The sequence below is a fragment of the Triticum aestivum genome, chromosome 1B (genome assembly GCF_018294505.1).
Source record: "Triticum aestivum cultivar Chinese Spring chromosome 1B, IWGSC CS RefSeq v2.1, whole genome shotgun sequence".
Lineage (NCBI taxonomy): Eukaryota > Viridiplantae > Streptophyta > Magnoliopsida > Poales > Poaceae > Triticum > Triticum aestivum.
Window position 1 is genome coordinate 62,980,865 of NC_057795.1, and position 16,626 is coordinate 62,997,490.

Consider the following 16,626-nt stretch of genomic DNA (forward strand, 5'->3'; position numbering starts at 1 on the left):
TCTCTCTCTCTCTCTCTCTCTCTCTCTCTCTCTCTCTCTCTCTCCCCCCGTCTTTATTTCCGTTTTTGGTAATTTTAGCATAGAACTTGTCCGTCGGCTACATCGTGGTGCTTTTTTGGTTGATAATTATGTGGATTCCTATGTTTAGATTATGTCCATTTCTATCTCCGTTTGTTTCGTTGATGATCTACGTAATTTAGTTTCACGTTGCATGCGCAATATGAATTTAGGGTACTAGGTACGAGATACGGGGCTATGGACGAGGCGATTTGAGGATTGACAAGTTGCTATCCGCGGATGTATAGTATGCCGTATTTTGTGTGTGTGTGAGAACACAGTACAAACGCAGAGCCTCATATTACTCGCATACCCTCATCCCTATAAACACATACACACATTCTACCCCTATTAATACCTCAAAGCGGAATAAAATTCATCGTTTTTGGCAGGAAAAAAAAATCATGCCAAACTTGTGCGCGCTGGCCTGGGTTATTGCGGACACGAGCCCACTTGCATCGTTTGTTATCTCGATGTGGTGTTTCTTTTCACCCCACCCCCACTTGTGTAGTTTTTCACGTGTTGATCACTCTCATCTGCCATTGGCGTCCAGATCGGACTAACCCACAGTGCTGGGTCAGTCAGCAAGCATGTGACAAGATCGATCGATCTCTACCTGTTACTTGCCCAAACAAACACGGAAAACTCTGTGCCCAGCCAGGGCAAACAGATAACGGAAGGAAGAAGTCCCAACTCCCAAGAAGAGAAGACAGAGTGGCTGCCGGAGGGAGGTTTCCATCCAGCGACCGATCGACCGGACGCGCGGCGATCGGGCACCAGATCCAGCCGGCGGAGGAGGCGATGAAGCTCATCATCGACACCGACCCCGGCATAGGTACCCACCTACCCTACCCTCCTCATCTGGATCCTGCGTCGATCCCATTCCCTTGTTGTATAAAAAGATTCACCAGAGAATGACTTTTATTGCATCCTGGGTCGAAGATTTGGTAAAGAACACTATATACAAGCGCTATACATGCTATATTGTCGTCATAGACTTGTCATTTTTGCCCCGAAGTCAATATGAACCATTTTTTGTCCAAACTATTTATACGAATACAATACCTGATCATCTTTGATTCCATACAAGATTTGGAATTTTTTGAACTTTTCTTGAATTTCTAATTTTTCTTTTGCGCATATAGGGTGCGCGGTACCCGAGAGCACCAAGTTCCTGTCTGGCGAACCTGCCTCAAGTTATTCCTTCTTATTTGTTGTTGCCTAGCCCTGCGAGGTGGGCCCCACATAACCGTTCTCACACTCTCCGCGTCTCGGAGATGCTAAAAGTAGTATCCTAGTAGAATGGTTACTAGTAGCTGATCCTCCTCCTGCCTTTCAGTCCAAAGTGAAACAAAGCTAGTTCCGGTTACTACATTTGTTTTCCCTCCGATCCAATTAAACTTTGTACTAAATTAGCGGCAACTAACATGGATCAGAGGGAGTGCCTTTTCTCCTTTTGTATCATTTTTAGTACGTACACAGATACTCTTTTACTCAACCCCTCGCGTCGCCTCCCCTCAGGCGACCCCCGCGAACCCTAGCTGCCAAACTCCCTTTGTTCCATCCCCAACCGCCGCTGCCACCGGCAAGGGCCGCGGTGGCGGCAGGCCCGGCGCCATAGGCTCTAGGGCGGGTGGTCGCTGCGGTATCCCTGTGAGGCGGCGGAGGCGTTTCATGCGAGGAGGCCGGGTGGTAGTCAGGGCGGCGGCGATCGAAGCCTCCATGGCTGGCGGTGACCTGAGGTTTGGCGGTGGCGGCTGCGTGCAGATGGGCGGCCTCGATGGCTGCGGATCTGGCATCCTGCCCAGATCCGTCACAACATGGCCTTGCCCGGCCGGTGGCGCGAGGAGGACCGGTGAGGGGCGACTGGAGACTCAGATTATGTCCATTTCTATGTCTATCTGTTTCGTTGATGATCCACGTAGTTTAATTTCACCGTTGCATGCATAGTATGGATTTAGGGTATCGGGTATATGGATGTGGACGAGGCGATTTGAGGACCGACCGGTCATTGCCCACGGACGTATAGGGTGCCGGATTTGGTATGCGTGACTATATGTAGAGGAATAATAAACCTCATCGTTTTTCCCCAGGAAAAGAAATCATCCGAAAAATAGGCGTGCACGCTGGCCTTGGCTAATTCGGAGACGAGCCCACGACTTGCATCGCTTGTATTACCCCGATGTGGTTTTTCTTTTCGCCCCACTTCCACTTGTGCAGTTTGAATACGTATAAATCCGTTCTTCCAAGTGGTTGCGCGCAAGTAGGAGTACGCACCTGTTGTGTTGATCACACACACTCATCCGTCATTGGCGTCCAGATCGGACTAACCGACAGTCAGCAGCAGCATGTGACAAAATCGATCTCTACTTGTTACTTGCCCAAACACGGAAAACTCTCTGCCCAGCGGACGGAAGGAAGAAGTAAGTTCCAGGCAGAGGAGACAGTGACCGAACCGACGGAGGGAAGGTTCCACCCACCCACCCACCGAGCGATCGACCGGGCGGGCGGCGATCGATGGCGGCGAACGGGCACCAGATCCAGCCGGCGGAGGAGACGATGAAGCTCATCATCGACACCGATCCCGGCATAGGTACCTACCTACCTACCCTACCTTCCTCATCCCGATCCTGCGTTGATCCCTTCGAACCCGTAGTCCCCTTCCTTGGCCAAGCCAAAAAACATGAGCAGCCTGCCCTGGCCTGATCCCCATTCCCCGCCATTCATCTGAAGGCTGCTTGCCTCACACTGGAATGGATACCAGTGGGCAGTGGTACTAGTAGTAGCTCCTGATCATTCCTGATTCCTGGGGGCCTTTCTGTCATCGTTGCCTTCTACATCTGGAATATACTGCTCTTTTTCCTTTTTGTATCATACTACTACTTACATAGCGAACCTTTTCTTCTTCTTCGGAAGAAGAGCAACAGGAAATCACTGTAATGTACTAGTAGTATTCCTTTTTTCTCTCTCGTTGTTTACTAAAAATCTGCTCTATGGCCTGTCCACTGTTGCCAGACGACAGCGTGGCGATCATGATGGCGTTCCAAGCGCCGGGCGTGGAGGTCCTAGGGCTCACCACCATCTTCGGCAACTGCACCACCGCCTACGCAACCCGCAACGCCTTGATACTGGCAAGTACTACCAGGCATCAACCCTCCATTGCCATTTACATGTTGGTGACTCTTTACTGATAACTCTGCTGAAAAGGTAAACCCTGTTTGATTGGCTTGGCAGTGTGAGAAGGCTGGCCGTCCAGACGTGCCGGTGGCGGAGGGCAGCGCCGAGCCTCTCAAGGTATACCGCTTGCAAAATCGCTTGTTACCGCACTCCCCGAAACATTGAAATACAACTGTTGGGACAATGTATCAGCAATTCAGCACACATTTCAGTATCACGCAAAGCTTTCTCAGAATGGACTCAATATATATCTCAAACGGATGACAGTCATGTCTGAAACCTTGGTTTATTAAGCAAATCTGCAAAACCTGCCTATTCTGTCTGTGCCACATTTATCTTCAGTATTCAGAACGCACCATCTTCTGAACTTGCATATTTAAGTAGTACGTATGTATCAGCAGTGCACACATTAATTATCATGCAAAGCTTCCTCAGAATGGACTCAATATCTCAAATGGAAGTTGCCAGTCAAGTCTGACACTTTGGTTTGTTATAAGCAAATCTGCAATACCTGCCTATTCTGTCTGTACCCTATTTATCTTCAGTATTCAGAACCCACCATCTTCTGAACTTGCATATTCAGTTGTTTCTTATGTTATGTATGTATATATGTATTTTTCTTTTGAGAGGAAAGTCAGTATGTATTGTGAGATGGAAATCTGAACTGCTCCTATCTTTCTCTGAATTGCAGGGAGGGAAGCCGCAAGTTGCAGACTTTGTTCACGGATCCGATGGCCTCGGGAACGTATCAGTTCCTGAACCCATCACCAAGAAAGCAGAGCAAACTGCGACGGAGTTTCTGGTCGACAAGGTGTCGCAGTTCCCGGGGGAGGTCTCGGTGCTCGCCTTGGGCCCTCTGACCAACCTTGCATTGGTACATTCTTTCTGTGTTGATATATTTAACGCCTAGGAAGGATTTCATTTTCAGGTTGTGCATGCGAATCATGCAGGAGTCCAACATTTAACTCTTTCTGAATCTTGCTTGCTTCAGGCCATAAAGATGGACCCCTCCTTTGTTACCAAGGTGAAGAAGATAGTGGTGCTGGGCGGAGCCTTCTTCGCAGCAGGGAATGCCACCCCTTCAGCCGAAGCAAACGTAATGTCACCACTACACAACACATACCTCTATTCTGCAGTCAACTTTGGTTCATTTCACCTTGGATTACCAGATAAGCATCTCTTATCGATGGACAGATCCACAGTGACCCGGAGGCGGCGGACATGGTATTCACGTCGGGCGCGGACATCGCGGTGGTGGGTCTCAACATCACTACCCAGGTGAGCTTCACGGAGGCGGACTTGTCGGAGCTGAGGAGGTCCGGGGGCAAGCAGGCGCAGTTCCTCTGCGACATCTGCAAGTTTTACAGCGACTGGCACCTCCACTCGTACGGCGACCCCGCCGTGTTCCTCCACGACCCGGTGAGCCTCGCGGCGCTGGTCCGGCCGGAGCTCTTCACCTTCAGGAAGGGCGTGGTGCGGGTGGAGACCCAGGGCATCTGCAGAGGCCACACCTCCATGGACATGGGGCTCAAGAAGTAATCAATCAATCAATCAATCAATGAGTATTTTATAATCTTTCATCGTTTGACCAGTGATCTCAATGTGCTGATGTCTCCATCAATGGCGTGCAGGTTCAAGTCGGAGAACGCGTGGTCGGGCTACACGCCCATCTCGGTGGCGTGGACGGTGGACAAGGCCAAGGTGGTCGCCTTCGTCAAGGAGCTCCTCAAAAATTAAGCGTCAGTTCATGATCTGTATATCTGCGCATCAAATGATTTGAAATTGTAGAGATCCGTCGGTTGATCGACTCGTGATTTATGTGTACCCCATTCGACGCTCTTCATGTAGACACATTGTCTCGTGGAATTATTGAACTGCTCGTTGTGAATTGTCATGATCGAACTCACTACCGAATAACTGGATATCGCGGAATTTTCTATGCCGACAGCTTTTTGTCGGGCCGTCGGCACAGGTAGAAATGCCGTCGGCAAACCTCCAACTGTTACGACGACTATCTGACCTGTACTGACGGCTATCTGGCCTATACTCACGGCAAGAGGCGTAACTGCAAATTCCGGTAATGACTGCAATTGGTTCTCAATATTGCAATGTCGACTAAATTAAGACTAGGAGGTAAACAAAGGTTGCCTCAGTGGAGAAGCACACTGACGGAGGACCAAATCCCTTGCTCCCGACCCAACCCCTCCCGCTAGGGTTCCCCCGACGGCGCCGGCGCCCTAGCCCCCTCCCGCCGCCGCCGGCCGCCCGGCGCGTGCGCCCCGGCCCACCCCACTCCCCTCTCCCCTCCTCCTCGTCCTGTCCATGCGTCGTCTCCCCGGGAGGCGGCCAGGGGCGGCACGCGCCCCCTTCCCCCTCGTCCTCCACCTTCCTTCCTTCCCTCCCGCCGTCGCAGGCGGTCGCCCCCAGATCTGGCCAGGTGGTGTCGGCGGCGGCGGGTCTTCCAGTACTCGCGTGTGCTCCTCCTGCCCGAGGCGGGGGGCGGCGGCGGTGATGTTCGACCGGTGGCGGTCCGACGTCCTAGTGGCGGCGACCGGCGGCGCGCACAATGGTGGTGCTTCCACTTGGCGGTGGGGCGGTCCGGTGGTGCTGGGTGGCGGTGTCACGACCCATCTGGGTCCTAGCGGGCCGGATCCGGCGTGGCCTCGACGCCCACTGTGCGGGGAGGCAGGGGTGCGACCTAGACAGGGGCGACGACGCCGACGACGTGCCTGCTGCAGTGCGAAGGCGGGAACTTTATGGGCCTCTGAGAACCCGGCCAGGCCTATGGGGCCACGGGCCTGGTATGTTCCTGCTTAGCTTTGTCCACTTCAATACATCTTTCAGAAATTTTATGATCCAAGACAATACCTTCATTAACCATAAAGTGACACTTTTCCCAATTCAAGACAAGATTTGTTTGCTCGCATCTCTGCAAAACTAGATCAAGATTGCTTAAACAATCATCAAAATACTTCCCACAAACAGAAAAGTCATCCATGAAAACCTCAACAATCTTTTCACAAAAGTTAGAGAATATAGCAGTCATGCGTCTTTGAAAGGTAGCAGGTGCATTGCATAGACCAAAAGCCATACGTCTATAAGCATAAGTCCAAAGGGACAAGTAAAAGTGGTCTTTTCTTGATCAGGTTAAGAAACAGGTATCTGTGGAAAACCAGAATATCCATTAAGGAAGCAAAAATGTGTGTGCTTAGATAATCTTTCTAGCATTTGATCAATAAAAGGCAAAACGTAATGATCTTTTCTAGTTGCTTTGTTTAATTTTCTAAAATCAATTACCAGTCTATAGCCTATAACAATTTTTTGTGGAATAAGTTCATTCTTATCATTAGGAACAACAGTACGGAAATGTTAACGCCCACACGTGTGGGTATTTGCATCTCGCCCACACGCGTGGATCCGCGTCCGTTCGTGAGCGCACGAATCTTGGCATGTTTCTAGTGCCACATAGGACTGGCCTGGTGTGTGGGCGTTCACCCGGTCGCCCACACGGCCGTTTCACCACACAGGAGGGGCTGGTGTGTGGGCGTTCAGCAGTTCGCGCCACACGCCACTTTACACGCACACACAAGGCACTACAAAAAATGTGTTAATACGTGACAGTCCTGGTCTGTCATGGATTAGTGAAAAACTGTCATGAGTGCATGTCCATGACAGATTTGAAATCCGTCATGTATATCACGTCATAATTTGGCAGCATACCTTACATGACGATTCTTGTCCGTCATGGATCTGCCCCAGGCCCGCCCAGGCCCAATCCATTGTGACGGAACAATTCGTCATGGACTAACACATGTAGGATTTTTGATTAACCAAATAGAATGACATGTCTACCTACGTGGATAGTATTTTCCGTCACAAAATTCATCATGTTTGAGCACATTAAGCCATTTCTGTCGGCCCAATTTTTAGCATAACGCACTACACAAAGCCTAATGCCAATTTTGGTCCAAGAGAAAATATTTGTTAAGTGTACAATATCCAGCTTGCTCTATGTATCTACATCATAGCACTATAAAATCCTCAAAAAAAGATAACTTGCATTTTATATTGACAAAATATATCACACATCATGAGTACAATTCATTTTACATCAACAGGTCATACAAACTATCGAGGCTATTATTTAGATTCCTGCTGGCGGCCCTCCTGATGGCAAACATCAAGTTTGATTGTGAGCAGCACCAAGTAGCCCACTTCCCAATCTTACCTGCATATTTACAAGAACCTTAGATAATTGTGAACAGATAGTAGAAAAATTATAATTAAAACAAATATAAAAATGAATTACATGTTGTCCAAAATTCTTAAATCATAGTGTCTGCAAATGAGAATAACAATGTATCTACTATAAAATAAGAGTAAACATGAGGTTTCTTAAAAAATTATCAAAAGAAAAGTGTGTCAAGTGACAAAGTAATACACATGTCACAGAACTAAGTATTATATCATTGAGGTTGTCATTCAGGTTCTTGTTGGACCTCTTGAAGGCAGCTATCATTTTGTCGTCATACCTAGAATATTTCACTAACAAACATATGCATGACGTGAAGCCTCTGATCATAGAACCGGGCAGTGTAAACTTCAAATGTTAGGATGTCAACAGGTTTACAAATGAAACTCAAATATTTATGCTGCAAGTTCATCTTGAAGTGCTGGCAACAGTAAACAATGCGTAACATATTTAAGTGGTATAGACTGATCAAGCAACTTTAAGAAAATGCCAAAGGAGTGCCACGTAACAAATAATCTATTTACATGGTTACAGGAAATAGACTAGCAGCAATCTGTGAGCACATGTCTCTGTTACATGTGCAACTCTGGCATATACATACAGTTTGAATTTATTTTTCTTTCTTAATATACAGAACATGTCGGCACGAGGTATAAAACTAGCTAAGGTACATGTGCAACTCTGGCATATACATACAGTTTGAATTTATTTTTCTTTCTTAATATACGGAACAGGTGGGCACGAGGCATAAAACTAGCTAAAATCTTAGCAGAGATACTCCAAGCAGAGCCATGGGTATAACAAGATGTGTACATATGCTTAAGCTAGATACATCCTTCATACTTATCAAATCTGTAACTCATACAAGTACATAGCATGCTCAGAAAAATGTATCTTGTTCTTGAGCTTCCAGTGTTAAAACAGCATGGTAGATATTTCAAACAAAAATATTAGGTATTAGCTACAATGTGTTGCCTTTGCAGTTTTATATTGCTGCTAACGAAAAAGTTAGGCGATGACAGAAGAGTTCGGAATATGTATTTACCTCCTGTGTTTTGTCACCATGGATTGCCGTTGCAAGGAAACCTCTGTTGCATAGCCAATATCTCAATGAATCAGCTTCTCGTTTTGTCTCCACAAAAACCGATGTTATAGTCTGTTCATGCTAGAAAAATCAGAAAACTAGCATGAGAAAAATCTTAAAGAATAATAGCAAATAAATATAATTTTTACAATCAAAGATGGCAGCAAATAATACCATATCAGTGAGTACGACAAGGTGCGATGAACAAAATATGTAATATTTGCTGCAACCAAATGATGGTAGTAAGTACATTTCAGGATCTGACGCTAAACTTGTATGTAATTAGCGCAGGAGCAAGAGTAGGCTAGGAGGACTGATCAACAAAATGATGATATCAGATAGAAAGTTTGCACAAATAATAACAGAGAAGCAGTGTAATAGCAGCTCTAGTTAACAATCTATTGAGTGAGATTAATGACTTACTTTTATTCCACAAAAAGAAAAATCCAAGGAACCAATAGAAGCATCTCATGGGAATTAAATTATTAAATTATTAGTTGCTTAACTAACTAGCGGATCTCAAAAATTCTACACTGCTAGTGCTCTCATGGTGAGAGAAGAAACAGGAAATAGCAAACAGTACAGCCTAGTTTGGCAACACCTTTTTTCCAGAATCATAGTATTCCAAAACCTCAGTATTTCAATAGATGGGCAACAAATACTCCAGTTTCTGAAAAACATAGATTTTCTCAGTTTCGATAAAACCACTGAGGTGTCTGACAAGTGGCAGTTTTTTCAGTTTTCTTTGGTTTGCACAGATTGTTATGTTGTTGCATGCATACTCAGCTACACTCATGAATCAGCTTGTGCTAATGGCCACCGTATGCATTCAGCCTTGCACTGGCATGTTTTCTCCTAGATGCTAGGAATGATCTGTAGTAGTACTAGAGTTATCTCTTGCAATCAATCAAAGACCAAGCTAGTTACGACATGAGTGCAAGTCGACGTCTGCAGCTCGTGCGTCCTTGCCGGCGCCATACGGCTGCTCACAGATCTGTCAAAGACGTCAAAGTGATCTAGAGCGATACACCCCTGTTAGAATCACCTCTGCATGCATGTGTTTTCAGCCGGCACTAAGTAGTCATTTGTACGAGTAGGTGCGCCCCTCTAGCCGGATAGATGGATCGGCAAGCTATTGATTTTATGCGTCACAGGTGTCGATGGACAGAGTGACAACCCAGGAAGCGTTTCTCAGTTTTTTGAAAAGAGGTCAGGACCTCTTTTCTATATACTACAAAAAGATCACAGTTTTAGAGATGCCAGTACTCCTTAAAAACTACAAAAACACTTTGGCTCCCAAACGCAGCCTACTATCTCTCGTTGGCTGTAGCTTACGAGTACCAGGAAACAAAGTGGCCACATTTTCTGTGCCAGGTTCAGTCCAAGAGAAAAGGATAGCCCCTGGAGAACTACGCTTGAGCAGAGTAGCAATCACTTAGAAAGAAAAGAAAAACAGAGCAAGAAGGGTCAACCTTATTGTTCTTTGCGGAATCGTGGTGGTCGGGGTGGAGGACCTGGCCATCGAGCTCGTCCAGCTCGTCGGGCTGGAGCGTGGGGTCCCGGTGGTCGCCTTCCATTGAACTGAAGAGGCAGAGGTCCTGCTGATCTGAATCGAAGCAAGAAACTTCGATTGGGGATGGGATAGAAAATGAAGTAATGAAGGAGAGAGGAGACGGTGGGGGGAAGCAGGGAGGGACCTTGTGCGGGGCGTTGACGTCGCCGGAGAGGTCGAGCTCGGGCCTCCCGCAGGTCACGGTCGTCGTCCTCTCCTCATCCGGCGCTTGATGCCCCAAATCTTCAGATGGCGAGGCAGCTGCGCCGCCTGGGAGAAAGAGGAGGGAGGCCTGTGGCGCAGATCCATGGCCCAGGTCGTGAGCAGCAGAGGGGCGCCATAGCGGCTAGGGTTGGCCGCCTCTTCCATCGGGCCCGTGCAACCTTTGGATCTCGGGCGGAGAGGTGGAGATGGGGAGGTGGAGGCGGAGGACGGGGCCGAGGAGAGGCGATGCGTGCTGGCGGCGGGTGGAGTAAGAGATTGGGGACAGGAGTGTCTTAGGGTTAGCTTATATATGGGGGAAAGGTTTAGGGCTTTAGGCGGGCTTTAGTGGGCTTGCGGGTCTGTACTAGGCGGTTCATGACGAATTCCGAGACTGTCACTGGAAATCCGTCATGGATTAACAGGTTTCTTGTAGTGAGGGCTAGTGTGTGGGCATTTGCCATCTCGCCCACACGCCCGTCTCCTCGCCCACACCCAAGCTGCTAGTTGCCATGTGTTTTTGCAGCGCATATGGCAACTTTCCCTAGTGTGCTTTATAAGTAGGTGGCAACTATCTTTTTTTACCCGAGTTGCCATGTGTTTTTGCAGGGTACACGACAACTGCCTAGTGTGCACGTAAGCAGATGGCAACTCTCTTTTACCGAGTTGCCATGTGTTTTTGCATGGTACATGGCAACTGCCCCAACGTGCACATACATGGCAACTGCCCTAACGTGCACGTGAGCACATGGCAACTCTCTCAACTGCCTAGTGTTAGTATGTGGCAACTCCTAAAGTTATGAAATCATGGCAACTACATTAGATCAGACCATACATGGCAACTGCAGTTGAGCAACCATGGCAACTGCAGTTGTCCGACATGGCAACCGTAGTTCAGCGACATGGCAACTGTAGTTAAACGAACATGGACGAGGGTCTGGACCATGGCAACTGCGGGCGCACGGTGGGTGTCACGCATGGCGTGCGGGACCAGGAGGGTACGAGGCCTGACATACGGGTGTGTGGGCGTTATCAACTTCGCCCACACGCATGCGTGTGAGAGGGTTCAGGAGGAAAAAAAAGAGATGTGTGGGCATTAGTTGTTTTGCCCACTCGTAGGTGTGTGGGCTGGTTGCTGTCCATGCCACACGAGGCGTGTGGCCCAACTACCCGATACACCACACGTGTGGCAGTTATCGGGACCCCAACAGTAATACCTCCTTTTTAGGGACACAATGAACATGACTTACCCATCTACTATCAGCTATGGGATAGATTATACCTTCTTCCAAAAGTTTTAATATTTCCGTTCTTACCACTTCTTTCATCTTCGGATTTAACCGACATTGGTGATCAACAGCGGGTTTAACATCAGGTTTCATATTCCCTTGTTCTTCTTTTGCTTGTTGGGAGCTTTCCCATGTAAATAGTTTTTCTCGTTTTTGTTGGGGAACGCAGTAATTTCAAAAAAATTCCTACGCAAACGCAAGATCCATCTAGGTGATGCATAGCAATGAGAGGGGAGAGTGTTGTCCACGTACCCTCGTAGACCGAAAGAGGAAGCGTTATGACAACACGGTTGATGTAGTCATACGTCTTCACGATCTGACCGATCCTAGTATCGAAAGTACGGCACCTCCGTGATCTGAACACGTTTGACTCGGTGACGTCCCACGAACTCTCGATCCAGCTGAGTGTCGAGGGAGAGCTTTGTCAGCACGACGGCGTGATGACAGTGATGATGAAATTACTGACGCAAGGCTTCGCCTAAGCACTACAACGATATGACCGAGGTGGAATCTGTGGAGGGGGGCACCGCACACGGCTAAGACAACTATCAACTTGTGTTTCTATGGGGTTCCCCCCTCCCCCGTATATAAAGGAGTGGAGGAGGGGGAGGGTCGGCCCTCTATGGAACGCCCAAGGGGAGTCGTACTCCTACCGGGAGTAGGATCCCCCCTTCCCTAGTTGGATTAGGAGAGGAAGGAAGGGGGAGAGAGGGGGAAGGAAAGGGGGGCCGGCCCCCACCCAATTCGGATTGGGCTTGAGGGGGGGCGCCCCCTCCTAGGCTCCCTTCTCCTCTCTCCCACTATGGCCCAATAAGGCCCATATACTTCCCGGGGGGTTCCGGTAACCTCCCGGTACTCCGGTAAATTCCCGAACTCACCCGGAACCATTCCGATGTCCAAACATAGCCATCCAATATATCGATCGTTATGTCTCGACCATTTTGAGACTCCTCATCATGTCCGAGATCAAATCCGGGACACCGAACAACCTTCGGTACATCAAAACACATACTCATAATACCAATCATCACCGAACGTTAAGCGTGCGGACCCTATTGGTTCGAGAACTATGTAGATATGACCGAGACTCATCTCCGGTCAATAACCAATAGCGGAACCTGGATGCTCATATTGGTTCCTACATATTCTACGAAGATCTTTATCAGTCAAACCGCATAACAATATACGTTGTTCCCTTTGTCATCGGTATGTTACTTGCCCGAGATTCGATCGTCGGTATCTCAATACCTAGTTCAATCTTGTTACCGGCAAATCTCTTTACTCATTTTGTAATGCATCATCCTGCTACTAACTTATTAGTCACATTGCTTGCAAGGCTTACAATGATGTGCATTACCGAGAGGGCCCAGAGATACCTCACCGATACTCGGAGTGACAAATCCTAATATCGATCTATGCCAACTCAACAAACACCATCGGAGACACCTGTAGAGCATCTTTATAATCACCCAGTTACGTTGTGACATTTGATAGCACACTAAGTGTTCCTTCGATATTCGGGAGTTGCATAATCTCATAGTCATAGGAACATGTATAAGTCATGAAGAAAACAATAGCAATAAACTAAACGATCAAGTGCTAAGCTAATGGAATGGGTCAAGTCAATCACATCATTCTCTAATGATGTGATCATGTTAATCAAACGACAACTCATGTCTATGGCTAGGAAACTTAACCATCTTTGATTCAACGAGCTAGTCAAGTAGAGGCATACTAGTGACACTCTGTTTGTCTTTGTATTCACACATGTACTAAGTTTCCAGTTAATACAATTCTAGCATGAATAAAAAACATTTATCATGATATAAGGAAATATAAATAACAACTTTACTATTGCCTCTAGGGCCTATTTCCTTCAGTCTCCCACTTGCACTAGAGTCAATAATCTAGACAACACAGTAATGATTCTAACACCCATGGAGTCTTGGTGCTAATCATGTTTTGTTTGTGAGAGAGGCTTAGTCAACGGGTCAGCAACATTCAGATCCGTATGTATCTTGCAAATCTCTTTGTCTCGCTCCTTGACTTGATCACTGATGGAATTGAAGTGTCTTTTGATGTGCTTGGTGAAGGAAATATGCCCTAGAGGCAATAATAAAGTTATTATTTATTTCCTTATTTGATTATAAATGTTTATTATTCATGCTAGAATTGTATTAACCGGAAACATAATACATGTGTGAATACATAGACAAACATATAGTCACTAGTATGCCTCTACTTGACTAGCTCATTAATCAAAGATGGTTATGTTTCCTAACCATAGACATGTGTTGTCATTTGATTAATGAGGTCACATCATTAGGAGAATGATGTGATTGACATGACCCATTTCGTTAGCCTAGCACTTGATCGTTTAGTATGCTGCTATTGCTTTCTTCATGACCTATACATTTTCCTGTAACTATGAGAAATATGCAACTGCCGTTTACCGAAGGAACACTTTGGGTACTACCAAACGTCACAAAGTAACTGTGTGATTATAAAGGAGTACTACAGGTGTCTCCAAAGGTACATGTTGAGTTGGCGTATTTCGAGATTAGGTTTTGTCACTCCGATTGTCGGAGAGGTATCTCTGGGCCCTCTCGGTAATGCACATCATTATAAGCCTTGCAAGCAATGTGACCAAATGAGTTGGTTACGGGATGATGCATTACGGAACGAGTAAAGAGACTTACCGGTAACGAGATTGAACTGGGTATTGGATACCGACGATCAAATCTCGGGCAAGTAACATACCGATGACAAAGGGAACAACGTATGTTGTTATGCGGTTTGACTGATAAAGATCTTCGTATAATATGTAGGAACCAGTATGGGCATCCAGGTCCCGCTATTGGTTATTGACCGAGAATGGTTCTAGGTCATGTCTACATAGTTCTCGAACCCGTAGGGTCCGCACGCTTAACGTTACGATGACCATTTTATTATGAGTTTATGTTACTAGACCATGACGAACCTACGAACTATGAAGAAGCGATGGTGAGCCCAGATTCCGCAAAATGGCTTGAGGCCATGAGATCCGAGATAAGATCCATGTATGAAAACAAAGTATGGACTTTGATTGACTTGCCCAATGATCGGCGAGACATTGAGATTAAATGGATCTTCAAGAGGAAGACGGACGCTGATAGTGTTACTATCTACAAAGCTAGAATTGTCGCAAAAGGTTTTCGACAAGTTCAAGGTGTTGACTACGATGAGAGTTTTTCACTCGTATCTATGCCTAAGTCTGTCTGAATCATGTTAGCAATTGCCGCATTTTATGAAATCTGGCAAATGGATAAACAAAACTACATTCCTTAATGGTTTTCTTAAAGAAGAGTTGTATATGATGCAACTAGAAGGTTTTGTCAATCCTAAAGGTGCTAACAAATTGTGCAAGCTCCAGCGATCCATCTATGGACTGGTGCAAGCATCTCGGAGTTGGAATATATGCTTTGATGAGTTGATCAAAGCATATGGTTTTATATAGACTTTTGAAGAAGCCTGTATTTACAAGAAAGTGAGTTGGAGCTCTGTAGCATTTCTAATATTATATGTGGATGACATATTGTTAATTGGAAATGATATGGAAATTCTGGATAGCATGAAAGGATACTTGAATAAGAGTTTTTCGAAGCAAGACCTCGGTGAAGCTGCTTACACATTGAGCATCAAGATCTATATAGATAGATCAAGACGCTTGATAAGATTTTTCAATGAGTACATACCTTGATAAATTTTTGAAATAGTTCAAAATGGAACAGTCAAAGAAGGAGTTCTTGCCTGTGTTACAAGGTGTGAAGTTGAGTAAGACTCAAGACCCGACCATTGCAGAAAATAGAAAGAGAATGAAAAGTCATTCCCTATGCCTCAGTCATAGGTTCTATAAAGTATGCTATGCTGTGAACCAGACCTATTGTATACCTTGCTCTGTGTTTGGCAAAGGAATACAATTTTGATCTAATAGTAGATCACTGGACATGGGTCAAGAATATCCTTAGTGAAGACTAAGGAGATGTTTCTCGATTATGGAGGTGATAAAACAGCCCGTCATAAAAGTTACAACAATGCAAGCTTTTACACCAATCCAGATGACTCTAAGTCTCAATCTGGATACATATTGAAAGTGGGAGCATTTAGCTAGAGTAGCTCAGTGTAGAGCATTGTGAACATAGAATATTTGCGAAATACATACGGCTCTGAATATGACAGACCCGTTGACTAAGCTTCTCTCACGAGCAAAACATGATCATACCTTAGTACTCTTTTGGGTGTTAATCACATAGCGATGTGAACTAGATTATTGACTCTAGTAAACCCTTTGGGTGTTGATCACATGATGATGTGAACTATGGGTATTAATCACATGCAGATGTGAATATTGGTGTTAAATCACATAGCGATGTGAACTAGATTATTGACTCTAGTGCAAGTGGGAGACTGAAGGAAATATGCCCTAGAGGCAATAATAAAGTTATTATTTATTTCCTTATTTGATGATAAATGTTTATTATTCATGCTAGAATTGTATTAACCGGAAACATAATACATGTGTGAATACATAGACAAACATATAATCACTAGTATGCCTCTACTTGACTAGCTCATTAATCAAAGATGGTTATGTTTCCTAACCATAGACATGTGTTGTCAATTGATTAATGATGTCACATCATTAGGAGAATGATGTGATTAACATGACCCATTTTGTTAGCCTAGCACTTGATCGTTTAGTATGCTGCTATTGCTTTCTTCATGACTTATACATGTTCCTGTAACTATGAGAAATATGCAACTCCCGTTTACCGGAGGAACACTTTGGGTACTACCAAACGTCACAACGTAACTGGGTGATTATAAAGGAGTACTATAGGTGTCTCCAAAGGTACATGTTGAGTTGGTGTATTTCGAGATTAGGTTTTGTCACTCCGATTGTCGAAGAGGTATCTCTGGGTCCTCTCGGTAATGCACATCATTATAAGCCTTGCAAGCAATGTGACCAAATGAG

At 45.8% G+C, this 16,626-nt stretch overlaps 1 protein-coding gene across 2 annotated transcripts; it reads left to right on the top strand.

Moving 5' to 3' along the window:
* Nucleotides 1-531: 531 nt before the first annotated feature.
* Nucleotides 532-5,128, top strand: LOC123107096 (probable uridine nucleosidase 2). Of its 2 annotated transcripts, none has more exons than XM_044529106.1 (7): nucleotides 532-892; nucleotides 3,073-3,188; nucleotides 3,292-3,351; nucleotides 3,926-4,108; nucleotides 4,226-4,330; nucleotides 4,429-4,769; nucleotides 4,866-5,128. In XM_044529106.1, exons 1-7 carry the CDS (start codon nucleotides 859-861, stop codon nucleotides 4,969-4,971), a joined length of 945 nt encoding a protein of 314 aa, XP_044385041.1. In that variant the 5' UTR covers nucleotides 532-858; the 3' UTR covers nucleotides 4,972-5,128. The 2 variants fall into 2 exon arrangements, with proteins under 2 accessions (XP_044385041.1, XP_044385034.1); XM_044529099.1 differs by lacking the exon at nucleotides 532-892 and adding an exon at nucleotides 2,354-2,650.
* The last annotated feature ends 11,498 nt before the right edge of the window (nucleotides 5,129-16,626 follow it).